Below are 17,022 nucleotides of genomic sequence, written 5' to 3' on the forward strand. Positions count from 1 at the left end.
AAAAATTTCAACCGGAGATCGTCTACTAATCTCTGCGTCTGTGACATCCAGCATAGCATCACCTCGTTCAAGGGAAGAGTCCAGCATAGTACCATGGACCAATCAACAGCAGGTGAGCAACAAGGTGAACACGTGCAACGCTCGAAAGCCAATGCTGACCACTGCTTCCCTACCACCGCGCCTCACAGACACATATCGCCTCGTCTATGCCTTTCTGCAGCAACATGCCAAGCCAGCTGCAAAGGCCCTGGAAAAGTCAGGTCCAGCTGACATTCTGTCCTCCGTAGGGAAGTCCTCAGATGTATCAAAGGCACTGACCGGCGTCGTCTCTGCAGCTCGTGCCTCGGGGTCTTTCAAGGAGCACGCCTCAGCCCTGCCTCTCGTTAAGAAGGAAGAGAAGAAGACCAAGGAAGAAGCAAAGAAAGGAAAAGCAGCCGCGGTGGCAGCTGAGAGCAGCTCTGATTCCGACTCTAGTTCAAGCTCCAGCTCCAGCTCCGACTCGGACTCTGACTCTGACTCTGACTCGGACTCGGATGACGACGAGGAGGAAGAGAAGAAGGTAGCAGCGTCTGTGATTCCTCCCTTGAAGGAGGCGTCGCAAGCTTCTTCAGCGTCCTCTGCGGGCTCTACCTCTGCTACAACCAGCACAATCAAGAGCTCCTCGCCCGAAGCGCCCGTGGTGACTGCCAATGCGAATTCGCTAGGCAAGAGGAAAGATCGGGAGGAGAACGATAGTGACAGTGACGAAGATAGCAGTGACTCTGATTCAGACTCGGATGACAGTGATGTGAGTTGACATGGCAGAGCGCCAGGAAACGGTCATCCGCTGACTTCATCTTTCTTTTTCGCTCGTCGCAGTCTTCGTCCTCGTCTTCCTCATCCTCTTCCTCTTCTAGCAGCTCTTCGTCCTCGTCTAGCTCTTCTTCCTCCAGCGAGTCCAGCTCTTCTTCATCGTCCTCATCGTCCGATGATGATTCCGACTCCGACGACGACTCTTCTTCCTCGTCCGAGAGCAGTAGCAGTAGCAGCAGCAGCTCTTCCTCCTCTAGCTCAAGCTCCAGCTCCGGCTCCAGCTCAGATTCGGACTCGGACTCGGACTCGGACTCGGACTCGGATTCCTCCTCTTCCTCCTCTTCCTCCTCCAGCTCAGACTCGGAAGACAGCGATAGCGACAGCGACGATGATGGTGACAAGAAGATGGCTGAGGCACCTGTGATTGCCTCGACTCCGCTCGCCAAGCAGCTCCCCACGGTCAATGGCATACTTAGGTCTCCCAGCCCTGCGCCAAGCTCTCTGCCTGTGAATGAGCGACCGAAGAAGCAACCGCGTACCGTCGGCGTCCCCTTCCAGCGGGTCAAGTCGGACAATGTCTCTTCTCTGGACGTGTCGTTGCAGGACATGTCGTACATGGGCAAGCCTGGCGCGGGGGACTGGGGCGCTCGCGCTCATGCAGACCTGATCGTTACCCGGGGCAAGGGCTTCACAAAGGAGAAGAACAAGAAGAAGAAGGGCAGCTATAGTGGTGGAATGATCGACCAGAGCAGCCACTCGTACAAATTTCCTGAGTAAGCTTGACCGTCTAGGCATTGCTCTGCATCAGGACGTTGGGTATGGTTGACCTGAATGTGCTATTTCATGCTGTTGTCGCTGCCATCCACAATTATAGATTTGCAATTGTGCGGAATCACATGTGCCTGTGTGTTTGCGTCCTTTGCCTGGACGAGTGTGGTGCCCTGAGTTGCTTAGGTCACAATTGCGCCCATGGGATGGCAATACTGGTACAGCCGAGCCGCGTGGCCATGGGAGGATGGGTGGGCCTGCTGCACTTGCCTTCGGCTTCCCACGGCCGGCAAAAGCGGAGGCTGAACCCGGAAAGCTCGGATGCGCGGAGTGGCTGGCTGGCTGGCTGGGCTGCGTGCGGGTTGGTGCCTGGCCGCCAATCTGCCCGCCTCGCCTTGCCCCGCCTGGTGTGCGTCTGTCAGGCGCTGCCGACGTCGGTCACTCAGCCAGTCGTCCGTCCGTCGATCCTCTTCGCAGACGCAGACGCATCCTGGCTGCTCCTCGTCCTCCTCTGCCCCTGCTCCTTCTGCACCACCACTCACACCCACATATCGCATCCCTCTCCTTCTACCATCCACACCCAGATACACACACACACTCAGTCCCCCGCACCCCTACGTCGGTACCACTGGCAAAGACGAGCTCCCTCCTCTGCAAGCCACACATCGCCAGCAGCGGTCGCACCCAGCAAACGGGCCCGCGGACCACACGATCCCAAAATAACAAGACGTGCATCCTCTCCGTAACCCCAAGGTCACGTCCATCCCCACCCTCGCGCGTCCCTCGTAGTCGCACCGAGGTCTCCCCTTTTCATTCGTCCCCTCACTACGTCCATCCACCATGTCGGGAGTCTACCAGCACCGCACCCTCGTGCCTGCATCAGCACCCGTAGCAGCCGCACCCCAGGGCGTGTCCGCTTCCAGACTCAATGACCTACTCGAGTTTGTCAAGCAGGAGTTCGACTTGATCGGCACAGACGCACAGTCCTTCAAGAGTCAGAGGGACGAGTTCGAACACAGAGGTGAGCATCACAACCACAGATGCAAAGCAGACGATTGAGTCGAGTGAGACCAAGACCTTCTGATTGACTCTGACCGCCGCCTTCCCGTCCCTCTTTCCGTCCTCTGTTCCGCGTTACTAGTCGGCCAACAAGTGAGCGAAGTACAGATGATGCAGCAACACATCATGGATCTGGAGGCTCGTCACACCTCCATGGCACAACAGTGAGTACCATGACGACCATCACAGCGCCCCCTGTGACCATCTCTGATGACTCTCATTTCACGGCCCACCCATTCACACTCTTTACCAGATACGAGGAGGAGATCAAGAGGCTACGACAAGTGCTTGACTCCCGAGGTGGCGCTCCTGCCGATCTTGGTCCAGGGTCTCCTCGTCTTCAGCAGCAGCAGCAGCAAGGTCCACCACCTCCCATCGCCCCTGCAGGCGCATTGGGCAAGGGTGGGGCGCCAGCCCCTTTTGGAGCCCCGCCAGGATCAGAGGCTGCTCACCAGCAGAACGGAGGCTACGAAAGGGAGAGGAATGGAGGCGCGGACAGTAAGAGGATGAGAGTCGATGGCGCAGGAGGACCCCCTCACCCCGGCTATGGAGGCGGGCCACCCAGCCCTGGTCGTGAAGGAGCTGGAGTGAAAGCCGAGAGGGATGCTGCTGCTGCAGGCCGGAGAAGTGGCGGCGGACCTGGCTACCAAAGCGGTCCGCCTCCGCAAGGCTCAAATGCTCCTTCTAGTGGTCCTCCCGCACCTCCCAACCGCGACACAGAGCCTTCTCCAGGGCCCGGCGCTGCTGGCAACAACACACTAGCAAGCTGGAGCGACTTGGATCCCGACGAGGTTCCCAAAGATCTCAAGAAGGAGGGATCCGACTGGCTCGCTATCTTCAACCCAAAGGTTAAGCGAACCCTTGACGTCAATCTTGTCCACACTCTCATGCACGAGAGCGTGGTCTGCTGCGTTCGCTTCTCCCCCGACGGCAAGTACCTGGCCACCGGCTGCAACCGCTCAGCTCAGATCTATGACACAAAGACGGGAGCAAAGGTGTGCATTCTGATGGACTCGGCTGCTGCAAACAAGGGAGACCTCTACATCCGCTCTGTATGCTTCTCCCCGGATGGCAAATTCCTGGCAACTGGAGCGGAGGACCGTCAAGTCCGCGTGTGGGACATTGCCCGAAAGAAGGTCAAGAATGTCTTCACCGGCCACAAGCAGGAGATCTACTCGCTCGATTGGTCGCGAGATGGAAGGATCATCGCCAGTGGTTCAGGTGACAAGACGGTCAGAATTTGGGATGTTGAGTCTGGCAACCTCCTGCATACCCTTTACACTTCGCCTGGGCTGGAGCAGGGCCCCTCTGAGGCAGGTGTTACATCTGTCAGCATCTCCTCTGACAACAGGCTCGTAGCAGCCGGAGCTCTAGACACACTCGTGCGAGTCTGGGACACTAAGACTGGCCAGCAACTAGAGAGGCTAAAGTCGCACAAGGACTCGATCTACTCCGTCTCTTTCACTCCCGACGGCCGAAACTTGGTCAGTGGCTCTCTTGATAAGACGCTCAAGATGTGGGATCTTTCCGGTACCCACAGGGCTCTGGACCAGGGCCTGCCAGACGAGGAGCGAGTAGGAAAGGCGGTATGCTATACTACCTTCTCCGGACACAAGGATTACGTCCTGTCCGTCAGCTGCTCGCCCGACAGCCAGTGGATTGCCTCTGGAAGCAAAGACCGTGGTATCCAATTCTGGGATCCTAGGACAGGTCAGACGCAGCTCATTCTCATGGGCCACAAGAACTCTGTCATTGCTATCAGTCTCAGTCCTGCTGGCGGGCTTCTGGCGAGTGGTAGTGGAGACTTCAATGCTAGGATCTGGAGCTACGACCGAGTAAATGGATCGTAGCTTCGTAGAGGGGACAAAATAGATGCACAAGGTTTGCGAGGAAGGAGGAAGGGAGAAAAGTCAAAATACCGAGAGGCGGAGCAGATTCGTCGATCCACCGTTGCTACGTCAGAGCGCTGTTCATACGAGGATCCATTGTCGTATCTGTCCTTTGTTATTCGTTCTGCTACTTCGTTCCATCTGATAGTATTGCCGTTTGCTGAGCGTGTCGCCTACCACACTCTCTCACCCGCCTAATTGCAGGTCGGCCATCTCTCCCCTGACCTCCGTCATCAGCTCCGCAATGTCCTCTTTCCTCAGTCGCTCGATATCAGCATCCAGCTCCTTCACCTCTGCTTCCTCTTCCTCCTTGCCCTGAGAAGCCGCCGAGTCCGTAGTGGCGTCCTCGCCCGCGGCCGGAGGGGCTACCCATCCTCTTCTCAGCTGGTCCCTGCGCACGATTTTCCTCAAGACGCTATTCTCAAGGTCTTGGATCTTGCCAATGGTCCGCGCCAAATCCGGGCGTGGCTCAAAAGGCGCAGATGCCGCGGCGTTGCTTGATGGTGGTGTAGGAGAGGCGGCTGTTCCTTCTGCCGCGCTGGAAGGAGAGCCGAGCTCTAGAGCAATGGTCCGTGTCTCGTGCGCACAATCTAGGAGACCCGAGGTCACTAGGGAAATGATTCTTGCGAGTAGGGCAGGGTCTGACAGAGGAAGTGGTGTCGAGTCGTAGTGGCTCGAGCCGTGGGCGTGAGATTCGCTATGATGTTCTGTCGAGCTGGTCGCAGTGCTCTCAATGTGTCCATTGGTCAGCGGCCCTCTTGTGGGTGCTCCATTCGCTCCCGATGTGGCTTGATCTTTTTCGGCCTTGACAGCCCTCAGATGACCCTCCATGGCTTCTTCGTATTCGTTCCACAGCCCGACCCTCCTCTGCTGTGTCTCGAGGAAGGTACGTAAGATCGAGAGGACATCCTTCGGCGGCGCAGGGAAGCGCACACTGCTTGAGCTGGCGTCTGAGTCCCCATTGATAGTACTGGTGGAGGCATTGCCAGTCGTAGTGTGGGCAAAACTCGCCATGTTGCCGAGACAAGGGAATACTAGATGTAGCAGACGACACACGAGACTCTTCCTCTGATCGAAGATGGTCGTCCTTTCCGACTCCACTTGAGGCAAATTCTGTCCGACGCGGGGGACACGCTCCAGTGGAAATTGGCGCGTTGGTTGCTCTGAGCCCGACACTGCCAGCTACCATAGTCTGCCACTGGTCATCGTCATACGCGGCTCCATGTTGATAGACACTGCTACATAGCATGGCGCCATCGAGTGTAGAGCCTCGACCACTGCCAAGGAATGCCGCGGTCGACTCCTCTGCACGCCTGCCCACGCCGGCAAGGACGGGCGCGGCATTCTCCTTCCCCTATGCCACGCCATATTCGATTCAGCTCGACATTATGACAGCCCTCTTTGAAGCAATAGAAGGACGCAAGGTGGCAGTCTTTGAGAGTCCTACGGGGACCGGCAAATCGCTCAGTCTGATCTGTGCTACCTTTACTTGGCTCAGGGACAACGAAAAGAGAAGAGAAGCTATTGCCCTCGATGAAGGTGACGGGGGACCCGATGCTGGTGCGTGGAACGGCGAGCTTTGTTCCGCAGGTACGGCATGACAGCTAACTTATACAGACAACTTGATGACCACCTCCCATTAGAACCTGCTTGGGTCAGAAGGCAGGCAGCTGAGAGGAAGAGACGCGACTTGACTCGTCACGAGGAGGAGCTCAAGGAGCGGATAGCAGCCGTCAAGGTTAAGGAAGCCGAGCTCAGAAAGAGGGCATTGAGGGATGCCAAGCTTGGGTCAGCCAGATTCGCCAAGAAACAGGTGACTATTCAGTGGCCGAGGGGCTCTACATCTCCGTCATTCGATGCTGAAGACCTTGCACTCTGCTCTCCTCGCCCACACAGCGTCTTGACGAGTCTGGCACAGATGATGACGTGCCCTCAGACGACGACGCTTTTCTACCATCAGATTCGCCTGCCGACGCCTCCTCATCGGCATCGGGTCAGCCAGCATGGCATGCACTGACCTCTAGCAGCGATGACGACGCCAACCTTTCTCCCGCTGTACGGGCCTTGATGGCCCAATTCTCCGGACCAAGTACGAGCGACCTCGAAGAGCTTCCAGAGACAACGCCAAAGGTGATCTACGCCTCTCGGACTCACTCTCAGCTGACTCAATTCGTAGCCGAGCTGAAAAAGACTTCTTTCGGAAAGGACGTTCAAGTAAAGGAGGGATCAATGGGCGAATCTGAGGCTATCCCTGCCATCCGCACGATCCCCTTAGGTTCTCGAAAGCAGATGTGCATCAATGAGGACGTACAAAAGATGGGAGCGAAAGCGGGTGCAGAGGCCATGAATGAGGCGTGTCGTGAGCTGGCGTCAAGCAAAGAGAAGAGTAAGCGCTGTCAGTTTCTACCTCCAACAGATGCTATCGGTCGTGCTCAAGTTCTGGACTTCCGGGACCGGGCTCTCGCCCAGGTCAGAGATATTGAAGATCTTGTCCAAGTCGGAAAAGAGATGAAGACGTGCCCCTACTATGCTGGCAGAACAGCGGCGAGGCAAGCCGAATTGGTGACGCTTCCTTACAATCTGCTCCTGCAGAAGACTGCTAGAGAGTCGCTGGGGATCTCCCTTGATGATGCGGTGATTCTGATCGACGAGTCCCACAATCTCATCGACACCATTCTTGGAGTCTACTCGTGCACCATCACCTCTACGCAACTCACGGTAGCCAAAGCGCAGATCAACGAATACCTACGTCGGTTTGCAAGCCGCCTGAGAGGGGAGTCCGAGATGCACCTGAGAACATTGAGAAGGCTGCTCGAAGGTCTCGAGAGAGTGGCGAAGCAATGGGCTGAAGGTGCTAGATCGGGCAAGGAAGAAGTCTGGACCGCCAGCAAGATGGTCGAGGCGATGGGAGGAAATCTTGATACCATCAACTTTGGAAAGTTGGAAAGTTTTCTGAAGGAATCGCATATCGCTCGCAAGGTCAGCGGCTACGCTGAGAAGGTGGCAGAGAGGGCAAGCAAAGCAAAGGAAGAAGGCCCGAGGGTAGTGAAAGGAGCACGCAGTACCACGACTGGTACCACGTTGCCCGCTGGACCTCTGCCGCCCTCAGCCATTGCGGCGATGCACAACATCGAATCATTCGTACTGTCTTTGTCGAATCGAGCGCAAGACGGTCGTGTCCTGCTGAGCCTACTGCCAGCAGCCGAAGGGAGATCCCTCGGCCCTTATGCAAGCATGGCTCCTGTGGTATCGCTTAAGTACCAACTTCTGAACCCAAGCGAGTCTTTCTCGAGTCTCATCACAGCTGCTCGAGCCATTGTCATGGCTGGTGGTACTATGGAGCCGATCTCTGATGTTCGCAAACAGCTCCTACCCTCTCTGCCGAACGAAAGGTGGTCAACGTTCTCTTGCGGGCACATCGTGCCCTCCGAGAACCTCTTTTGCTCGATTGTACCATCTGGCCCCCGGGGAATACCATTTGACTTCACCTACGGCAAGAGAGGAGACACCGCTTTGCTAGACGATCTTGGGAATGCCATTGCCAACTTCGCTGCACTAATACCGCATGGCGTTGTTGTCTTTCTACCCTCGTACAAGCTTCTGGACGAATTGGTTGCTCGATGGAAAGAAACAGGTACATGGACTAGGCTACAGTCGAGAAAAGCCCTCTTTACCGAGCCCAAGCTAGCGAGCGAGGTAGAGGCTACGTTGCAGGCCTACACGTCTGCGATAGAGGATGTCAAAACTGCTTCTACAGTCACGGGGTCCCTGCTTTTTGCCGTCGTCGGCGCCAAGCTATCCGAAGGCATCAACTTCAGTGATAGGTTGGCCAGAGCAGTGATCATGGTTGGGATGCCATTTCCAAACTCTCAGTCTCCGGAGTTGATGGAAAGGATGAAGTATGTGAGGTCACTGAAGAAGAAGAGCGCTTTGGAGCCAGCGTCTTTGGCTTCCCGAGAAGATCCGGGCCAGGCATTGTACCTCTCTCTGTGTCTCAAGGCAGTCAATCAGTCGATCGGTAGGGCCATCCGTCACCAGGGCGACTTTGCTTCTTTACTACTCCTCGATGGCAGATACGCCCGGAAAGAGATTCGCAATGGGCTCCCTGGATGGATTCGCGATGAGGTCAAGGTGCAGGAAGGCTTCGGTGGGGCGATGAAGGACTTGGGCGCTTGGTGGAGGGCCAAGCGTGCCAACAACATGGTATGATGCGGGGTAGCGGAACCACGTCTCCACTTGCAATTCAGTATACCCAGATCATTTGTATGGCGCACGGAAGTGGCGGCGGAGCGTCAATGCCAGAATGCTTCTCGCGCCTTGGTCTGTCTGGCTTGTCTCTGCTCCGCCTCTCCTTTCCCTCGTACCACACTCTTCACCAACCTCTGGCCATAGCGCCATGTCGTCTTCGACTCCACTGGCAGCGTCGCCTGCCTCACAGCTCATGGCTATGACATCTAATTCTCCACAATCCGGTCTAACACCGCTCCAGGCAGCCACCGCTCTCGGCACGTCCCCCCAGACCTCTTCCGCCCACTCACGAATCGGCAACCTCGCTGCTGCTTCTTTGAATACACCTCTCACATCAGCTGCTTCTCCCGCCGTCAGTGTTGGTGGAAGATCTTTGACAGGCATTGCCAACTTCTTGGCCCCGACGCCTGCACATATCCCCGGACAGAGGGGCAGCAGAGGTAGCGCAAGTGGAAGCCAGTCGGTTGATGTGAGACATATCAATGCAGTCCGAGCAAAGACGGTGGAAGAAGAGGCAGACGGATTTGAAGGGGCACTGAAGGAGCTGTCATCACTAGGCGAAGCGCTGTATGATCAATTGTGAGCAAAGCAGGCAGCCCAATGAAGTCCATACATGTTCCTAAACAGCGGCGCCCTCTCCTCCAGAGAATCCTCGCTCTCCCACACAGCTCAGTCGGTACAAGCCGAGCAGTCCCTCTCCGCTCTGGTTGCGCATCTGGATAAGATGCTAGCTGAGCTAGCGTCATCTTCTTTGGGCGGCATCACAGTTGAAGAACAGAGCGGTAGCAACAGCGCTGCCATCGGCACAGGAGACGACACGAGGCAGGTGGCTGGCCCACTGAAGGAGGAAATTGCAGCACTGAAGGCCGCTTCGGATGACATATACGAGCGAAGGATGAGGCTTCGCGAAGGCGCAGGCATGACCGCTCATGTGCTGGCCGCTGGACAACGGAGGAGTGGCCTGTGAGAGCCAGGCAAAGGAGCCATCAGACTCAATGCTGTCTGCCAGACCACCACCGTGACTACTCCTCGGTCACCACTGGACAGGTACAAGCTCACGCCATTCACACAAAGCACAGTCTTGCAAAGGTGTCTCATTGATCGAGAAAACTAGTCATACCCTCGCCCTGTCTTCTTCAAGCGCCGGCACGCGGCACATTGGACACACTCTGCTTCTTCTGAACCACTCTCGAGCGCAGTCTGGAGACGGCAGACCGACGGATGCTGGGCCCCCTTCCGCCTCGGCTCGGCCGTGGAAGACGTGCAGGCAGCCGCCTAGCACATATGCTCCTTGACCTTCTTTGAACTGGCCTAGGCAGATCCCGCAGCGATCCACCCTCACTCCTAAGCACGCAAGCTTCGTCTTGGTCTTTCCCTCTTTCGTTACTCTCCGCTTCTCGACTTCGACGATACCCAGTGGAATAGAGGAAAGCTCTGCAGGCGATAGGGAAGACGGAAGCGCCGGTCCAAGGAAGTCCTGTAGCAGAGCTATGTCATCAAAGTGAGAAGAGGAGGGGTCGGCCTCCAGACGTGAAGCAACGATGTCGAGATCCGTAATATATCGCTGGCCGGTTTCGGAGGTGACACCGTTTGCTGGAGCGACAGACGGTCCAACAGCGGCAGAAGCAGGCGGCTGCGCACTCGATGGGGTGTCCGAGTCCCGTCGTGTACTGCTCACAGGCAGTACCTGTACGACTGCAGAACCTGGCGGGCCTGGAGTCACGGGAAGCGGCCGCCTTTCGCCGCTATGCAAGGGACGCGAAGGACTATCGCCAGGCAGACTGGGTGGAGGCCGTTGGGCCAATCTGGAGGAGCCAGAGGCGCCTGGTGTTGTAGGGGCTGTGACTGGCCTCTCCTCCGCAACCTCATTTCTAATCAAAGCATCCAGCGCGCTTCTTCGGGCACGATCTTGCGGAGAGTCCGTGTGAAACAAGTGTGGATACGAAGTAGATCGTGGCAGAGCAGGTGCCTCGGGATTGCTGACGAGGGTTTCCGCGATGCGAGGAGGAAGTGGAGGTGCCGGAGAAGACTGATGTGAAGCTGAACCAGCGGCTTCAGCGAGAGTCGGTGGCGGTGGCGGTGGCCTACGTCTTTGAGGTGTCGAGGGAGGTCCAGAGTCTGGTATCGAGAGGTCAATCAGAGGAGGCGAAAAAGGTCGCGTTGATGTACGGGCTGACGAGCCGGATGGGGCTTCCACGCCATCCATGGCAACCTCGCGATGGGGACCGGGAGAGCTCTGTGCAGCGGCACCCGTCCTCTGCGGGCCTTCGAATCTTTCCAACATTGCCGACACTCGACCGCCAGCTACCGGGATGCGTGGAGGCAGTGCTGGCGGTCTGCGCTCGCTGCCGGCTTGTGCATCAATCTCTTCGTCCCCGGCCGCGCTGCCTCCGTCGCCAGTGGTGCGAGGGAAATGACGAGTAGCATCAGTAATGGTCGGTAGTCGAGTCTGACGAGGCAGTGGAGCAAAGGAAGACCGCGGATTAATGAAGGATCCGCTCCGAGCAATACTAGCAGCGGTGATGAGAGGCACATTCGTGCGTGGCGGTACTGGGGGTGGAGGCCTGGAGCTTCGTCTGGAGCTAGTAATGGCACCCTGTCTCGACAGTCTGGCTCCTGGAATTGGGACTGCATTCGATGCATCGACTGGCTCGCTGCGCAGCGAGTTCGCCAGTAACCGTTCTAGAGCTGCCAAAGAGCTACCTTGTGGAGCGACACCTTGCAATCGAGCAATGTCTAACAAGGTATCTCGGCGGAGTTGTTGCTCATCTGTTTGTGCCACCGAATTTGAAGGGGTCGCATGTCGATCCGCAGAAGAACTCTGACTCGGCAGAAGTCGAGGTGGCAATTCAGTTTGCTTGACAGTGTCAAGGTAGGCTCGATCCGGAAGAGTTGGCGACGATGGCGACAAGGGGACGCCAAAGAGATCTTTCAGTCGATCCGTCGTCTCTGCCTGGCGCGACGGGGGTATCGGAGCGCCAGGTAAACGTCCGTGCCATATTGAAGATCCTGAGGTGGTCTTGAGCGAGGTTGTTGACGGGCGACGGTCCACGAAGGTGTGTGCCGAGTCGAGGGACGGACGTGAGACTGTTCGGACCGGAGCAGAGTCGTCCTCCCCGCCCCTGCGGTAAGCTGAGCCCAGCTCTGCTGGACCTGCAGCGTCGGCAAGAGAGGACTGAGCGGGCAAGACCAGATCAGGAGCAGACGAGCTAGCTCTGGACGCAGCTGCGGCTGCTTTGCGGGGCCCTCTTCGTTGTTTCTGAGCTGCCTTTTGCGCACGGCTTGTGGGAGAACGAACGGCAGTGGCATCCTGCTCGCCTTTAACGCGGTCGACATGATGCTCTGGAGCAGCTCTGTCAGCAGCGCTAGCACTGGTGTAGAGAGCGCGATCTGCTTGTGCAGGCTCTTGGCTGGGTAGGGCCCACCGTGGATTTACTACGCGCACGAGTCCGTCGTCTTCACTGCCGCTGTCTTCGCTCTCGCTCTCATCATCTTCGCCCAGAGAGTCATCGGAATCAGAGGCATCGTACGCAACGCCACCCCCTCGTGTCCTTCCTAGAGCCAGAGGAGGCGGAGCCTTGGGTAGTGCGTCTTCCAGGCGAGTCATGGGACTGCGCAACAGTGCAGGATGATGAGCATATTCTTCACCGCTACCATCGCTATCCTCTTCAGAGTCTTGCACGGCGGCTGTCGTCTCGGCTGCTCGACGGAGCGCCTCGAAAGCAGCAGTCTCCGCAGCCCACTCAGCCTCTGACGACGAAGAAGGATCGCTGTCATCTGCGGTGCCGTGGTCATCTGCGTCGAGGAACGCTCCGGGCATTGTACTTGGAACGTTGCTACCAATGGCGGCAGTCGGGATATGTGGATCCAGGGCAGGGAGATCTGCTTCACTCCGACGAGCTGGTGCGGTCACTATCTCCATTTGCCTTCCGGGTGCAAAGCCCCATGCGAGTCTCCTACGATCGGCGGCAGCCGAAGCATCATCACGGAATCTAGAATAGCTATCCGAAGTAGGACGTGGGCGTACAGCAGTAGGAGCCAAACTTGACGTGCTAGGCTCTCTGCCTGGGCCTGGGCGTGCAGCACTGGGACGCTTCTTCGGTTGTTTGCTGTGCTCTCCCGCTGGCCGAGGCAGTGATAATTGCGCCAGGGCTCTATTTTGACTGAGGCCGACTTGCGGTGGCATTACCAGCGCGGATGGATCTGTAGGCCTCATATTGGCACTAGGCGAGGGTAATTGCGTGGCAGGAATGGCTGCACTTGGCGTCGGAGAGGGAGCTAGTGCAACTGCTGAGGGTAGACTTGACGTTGCCCCAGGGGTCTGAAGAATGCTAACCTCTGCGCGTACAGAAGCAGCTGCCTCCACAGGCGTTGCAAGCGAGGGTTCAGGCTGCGATTGGACCAACAATGGACTTCCAGCATCGCCCGAGACTCTTCTATCACCTTCGTGAATCTCAATTGCAGTCCCGGCCAAGTTGTCTGCCCTTCTCCGCCGCGCTTCCAGGCGCTGAACTCTCTGTTCGAACGACAGACCCCTCTGTACATCATCTTCCCACGCCCGGCGGTCTTCCGACATCGGCGACCGGAGCGTAACATCGACGCTGCCCTCGGAGCTGTCGTCGCTGTGGTCCCCGTCGGCGGGAGAATGAGCAGGCGCGCTCGCAGAAGAGATGGCCTGTTCGGCTTGTTCCTCGCTGTCACTTTCGCTCGCCTCGCTCAGGAAAGCAGGCGGAGGGCTGTCAGGAACCCTCCTGCGATAATCTGCCCAGGTCCTCTCGTCATCTGAGGTCCAAAATTCGCCGGCTTCTGTGGGCGGGGCTCTCGGGGGGCTTGGCGGCCGTGTACTTCCTTCTGGAAACGGCGGTGGCGCAGGTTCTGCTTCGATGGGGGGCGGCGCAGCAGGATTCGAGCGAATTGAGGGCGTTACCGACCGTTGTCTCCCTCCTGAGGGATTCATACGGGGGACATTGACATTGGTGTTCTCGACGGCACGAGGGGCTGATGATGCAGATGCCGGACGAGAGGGTGGGTCAAGAGCCAAGGCTGCTCCCCCCGATGAGCTCGCTTCCAATGACTCCCCAGTGGCAATCGCAAGGACACCAGTCGAGCTTCTCGAATGCGTTGTCCGAGGCTGGTCGCGATCGTGTGCTCTCGTCCGAGATTGACGTGCAGAGGGAGCCGAAGTCTGTACCTGCGCTGCCACATCTTGCGAGATTGCTTCAGGTGCTCGAGGCGCCGATGTTGCCCTCTCTCTGGTGCTTCTGTTCGGTGACCTTCCGTTTCGAGCTCTCCTTGCTTCCCCGCCGCTGCTACTACTTCCATGATCCTGAGGCGTGACTGGGCGCGATCGTGGAGCTCGGCCTGGCGCTGAGGCTGGGACTGTCAGGATTGGCAAGGGGCGATGGCCATGGCTCGCGCTGCCTGAGAGAGCAACCATTGCCTCCCTAGCCCTTTCTTGCTTCTTCACAATCTTGCGAGCTCTGCGCTCCTTTTCCTTCTCCTGTGCCCGTCGTCGCATCATGTTGTCGGGCGCCGTCAATGTCATCCTACCCAAGTGAGCTTCCGCAGAGGCGAGGTGCGGGGCAAGTGGCTCGAGGGAGGTCGTAGCAGGGCCTGGAGAGACAGCAGGTACGGAGGCATTGGCGTTGAGTGATTGAGTAGAAGTCGTCACCCCAGGCAAGCCATAGAGTGCCAATCTGGACGAGGAAACGGTTTGCAAAGGGGGCGCAAGGGTGGGATTGTGTATCGGTAGTGTGACAAGGTGGGCATGAGAGGAGCCCGAGGGATTGGGGCTGGAGCGCCCATGGGTACGGCCGGAAGCATTTGTGGGCAAGGGCGGTGACGATGCTACAGGAGCCATCGATCGCAGGCAGGTCAGGACGAGCGTAAGGCCAGCATCGGGCGAGGTGAGGTGTATGTATGTGTTAAGGAGTCAAGTCTGGAATGGCTTCAAGGCCCATCCGTTCGCTCCACTTCCGCGTCTCGCGGGGCGAGGCCAGACCACGACGCCTGGCCCCATCGCACGTCCTTTCCGCTGCTACTGCTGCGACGTCAATCACAATACTTGAGAAATCAGACATGTGCTTCCAGGCCAACCACATATGTACTAAGCGCCTAATATCCCGATCATTGCTGACATTCCCATCAGATTCCCATAGGTACAGGCCAAAGCGACGCAAAAGCAGCCGAGCATTCGGAAGGTACAGAGCTCATTGCATATCAGTCTTCAATCGCAGTCACCATGATTTTATGTACTCTCTAGTGCAGTCGCCGTGGCAGCATCAGTAGTCACTGCTGTAGTCGGAACTGTAGTCCTGATCATAGTCGGAACCGTAGTCCTGCTCAAAGTCGGAACCGTAGTCCTGATTCAAACTGGACCCATCGTCATAAGGAGCGCTGGCTACGAACTCCACGTGATCCGCCTGATACGAAGCGCTCCCTTCAGCCTCTTCGCATTGTACTGACTCCCCGTCAGAGGCAGCGCTGTCGTGTTCGGACTGCTGCCCATCGCTCTGGCAATCGTCCGCGCCAGAGTCTGTTCCCTCAGCGTCAGAGTCTTCATGGTCATCCTCTTGATAGACACTCTGCGAGGCTTGATCCAGCGTTTTCCAGCGTTGTTTATATGCTCGCTGTCCGGGAGGCCAAGCTCGTTGCTCAGCAGCACCGCCGTCTGGCTCCGTGCTCTTGCATGGACCGGTCCTCATACCATCGCACGTTGGACCTTGGCTGAGATGGAGGATCGACGATGAGTCAGCACCTTTGCTAAGGGGTCCGCCTCGTGACAGGCGAGAGTGTCTCTCACCTCGACTGTCTGTACAAGAGCTGAGCCTCTTCGAGCCGACGTGCGTGCTCCGCTCTTGCTTCTTGCAGAGCCTGTCTCCATTCGCGGGGATTGTGATCGGGTTCATCCCAAGGACAAGACATTGCGGTACGATGATCCGTCAGCCTTCAGGCTCCTGTTGCGAAGCGTTGTGATTAGCGGCGAGGAATGCTTCGAGGGGTCGACGTTGCCTCGAAGGGAGTCTTTGGCGCCTTCCCTCTCTGCTGCACTGGGAGAAAGCCAATACGGGCGCGGGCTTGGTCGCGCAACGGCACTAAATCGATTGCGCCAGACCCGCAGGCGCTGGCACGCAAGTCCCCACGGCTCATGCCAGAGCTACCCGCTCTCGAAGGAGCGAAGAGCAGAGCTACCAGTGGAGAATGGCGTCGGTGTTTTATTGGTCGTATCGGTGCGACCACACAGAGCTGGCAGATATGTCACGTCCAGTCATGATGGCTTTAGTAGCTACTGTCTTATAGACCGGCAGCGTAGAAGGTCTAGCCAAGCACTCGACAATTGCCGATCAGTGTCAAAAGCGATCGTCGCAAAGGTTGAAGCAGAGGCCCATCAATTGACCTCAGGGAACACCGATTCTCATCGTACCACACGTCATACAAAGCTATCAACAGGTATTTGCTAGCGCGACGCTCGTCGTCGTAATCATCACCAGCCACTCCTTCCTCGCACTGCTCACTAGCAATCTACCGGCTCTCCGTGATAGAAACTACTGACTCCCTGTCCATCGCCCGACAGGATTCCTGCCGACTTTGCCCTTCGCGTTGTTAACGCTTGATCTCTTGACTGCTCTTTGCTCGTGGTCTCAAGTCTGAGGTTGCCGATAGTGGTAGCGTCAAGCCTTATCGTGGCGCCTTCGTTGATGTGCTCTTGCCGGCGCCCGTCACTTTGGTACCGTTTGAGGGAGCTTTGCCTTGCCCACTACCAGTGCTTTTTGCATCGCTGACGCCAGTAAGCGGTCCTACAGTCAGCAGTCCTGTTCAAATTCTGCCTTGTGGGTAGTATCGATTCCCACTCGCCTTGAGTTTTGCTGCGCGACTTTGTCCCCTTCGACTTGCTTGTCGTACGCCGCTCTCGCCTCTCGCATACCCTGCCTCCATTCGCTGGGCTTATAGTCGGAATCCCACCATGGACAAGACATTGCGTAAGGGGTAGTAATTGATAGTCGAGCCTGACACTTAACAGAAGATGGAGAAGACGATAGATGAGAATGATCTCAGTGTCTCCGCTGCCCTTATTGATAAGTCGGCCTGAGATCTCTGCGGTTCCGATCAGTCAACGGTGATCATGATCTGCCGGCCGTCCCTTTGGCAGTGAATCGGTACGGGACGGAAAAACACGTCGATTGCCGTGCGCGGATGACCAACAATCCATCATTGGAGTCCCGTATCACAGGGGCACGAGGGTGAGGGAGGGCTGCCGTGGTCCTTT

At 57.3% G+C, this 17,022-nt stretch overlaps 6 protein-coding genes across 6 annotated transcripts; 3 read left to right on the forward strand and 3 right to left on the reverse strand.

The window, feature by feature from the left end:
* The first annotated feature begins 30 nt into the window (after positions 1-30).
* BCV69DRAFT_281069 (hypothetical protein) lies at positions 31-1,722 on the forward strand. Its single transcript, XM_025491850.1, has 3 exons — positions 31-112; positions 189-787; positions 859-1,722. The coding sequence occupies exons 1-3, from the start codon at positions 94-96 to the stop codon at positions 1,567-1,569; spliced, it is 1,329 nt and encodes a 442-aa protein (XP_025350610.1). The 5' UTR covers positions 31-93; the 3' UTR covers positions 1,570-1,722.
* A 279-nt stretch (positions 1,723-2,001) lies between these two features.
* BCV69DRAFT_281070 (WD40 repeat-like protein) lies at positions 2,002-4,800 on the forward strand. Its single transcript, XM_025491851.1, has 3 exons — positions 2,002-2,581; positions 2,702-2,783; positions 2,873-4,800. The coding sequence occupies exons 1-3, from the start codon at positions 2,401-2,403 to the stop codon at positions 4,467-4,469; spliced, it is 1,860 nt and encodes a 619-aa protein (XP_025350611.1). The 5' UTR covers positions 2,002-2,400; the 3' UTR covers positions 4,470-4,800.
* BCV69DRAFT_119924 (hypothetical protein) lies at positions 4,582-5,652 on the reverse strand. Its single transcript, XM_025489143.1, has one exon. It carries the CDS (start codon positions 5,520-5,522, stop codon positions 4,695-4,697), a length of 828 nt encoding a protein of 275 aa, XP_025350612.1. The 5' UTR covers positions 5,523-5,652; the 3' UTR covers positions 4,582-4,694.
* A 36-nt stretch (positions 5,653-5,688) lies between these two features.
* Positions 5,689-8,823, forward strand: BCV69DRAFT_267221 (DNA repair helicase). Its single transcript, XM_025490824.1, has 3 exons — positions 5,689-6,068; positions 6,152-6,321; positions 6,405-8,823. Exons 1-3 carry the CDS (start codon positions 5,756-5,758, stop codon positions 8,715-8,717), a joined length of 2,796 nt encoding a protein of 931 aa, XP_025350613.1. The 5' UTR covers positions 5,689-5,755; the 3' UTR covers positions 8,718-8,823.
* Positions 8,824-9,600: 777 nt separating this feature from the next.
* On the reverse strand, positions 9,601-14,680 carry BCV69DRAFT_310909 (hypothetical protein). Its single transcript, XM_025494824.1, has one exon. It carries the CDS (start codon positions 14,614-14,616, stop codon positions 9,871-9,873), a length of 4,746 nt encoding a protein of 1,581 aa, XP_025350614.1. The 5' UTR covers positions 14,617-14,680; the 3' UTR covers positions 9,601-9,870.
* Positions 14,681-14,805: 125 nt separating this feature from the next.
* BCV69DRAFT_281075 (hypothetical protein) lies at positions 14,806-15,472 on the reverse strand. Its single transcript, XM_025491852.1, has one exon. It carries the CDS (start codon positions 15,458-15,460, stop codon positions 15,038-15,040), a length of 423 nt encoding a protein of 140 aa, XP_025350615.1. The 5' UTR covers positions 15,461-15,472; the 3' UTR covers positions 14,806-15,037.
* Positions 15,473-17,022: the final 1,550 nt, after the last annotated feature.

Source organism: Pseudomicrostroma glucosiphilum, assembly GCF_003144135.1.
Source record: "Pseudomicrostroma glucosiphilum strain MCA 4718 unplaced genomic scaffold BCV69scaffold_2, whole genome shotgun sequence".
NCBI classification, from domain to species: Eukaryota; Fungi; Basidiomycota; class Exobasidiomycetes; order Microstromatales; family Microstromataceae; genus Microstroma; species Microstroma glucosiphilum.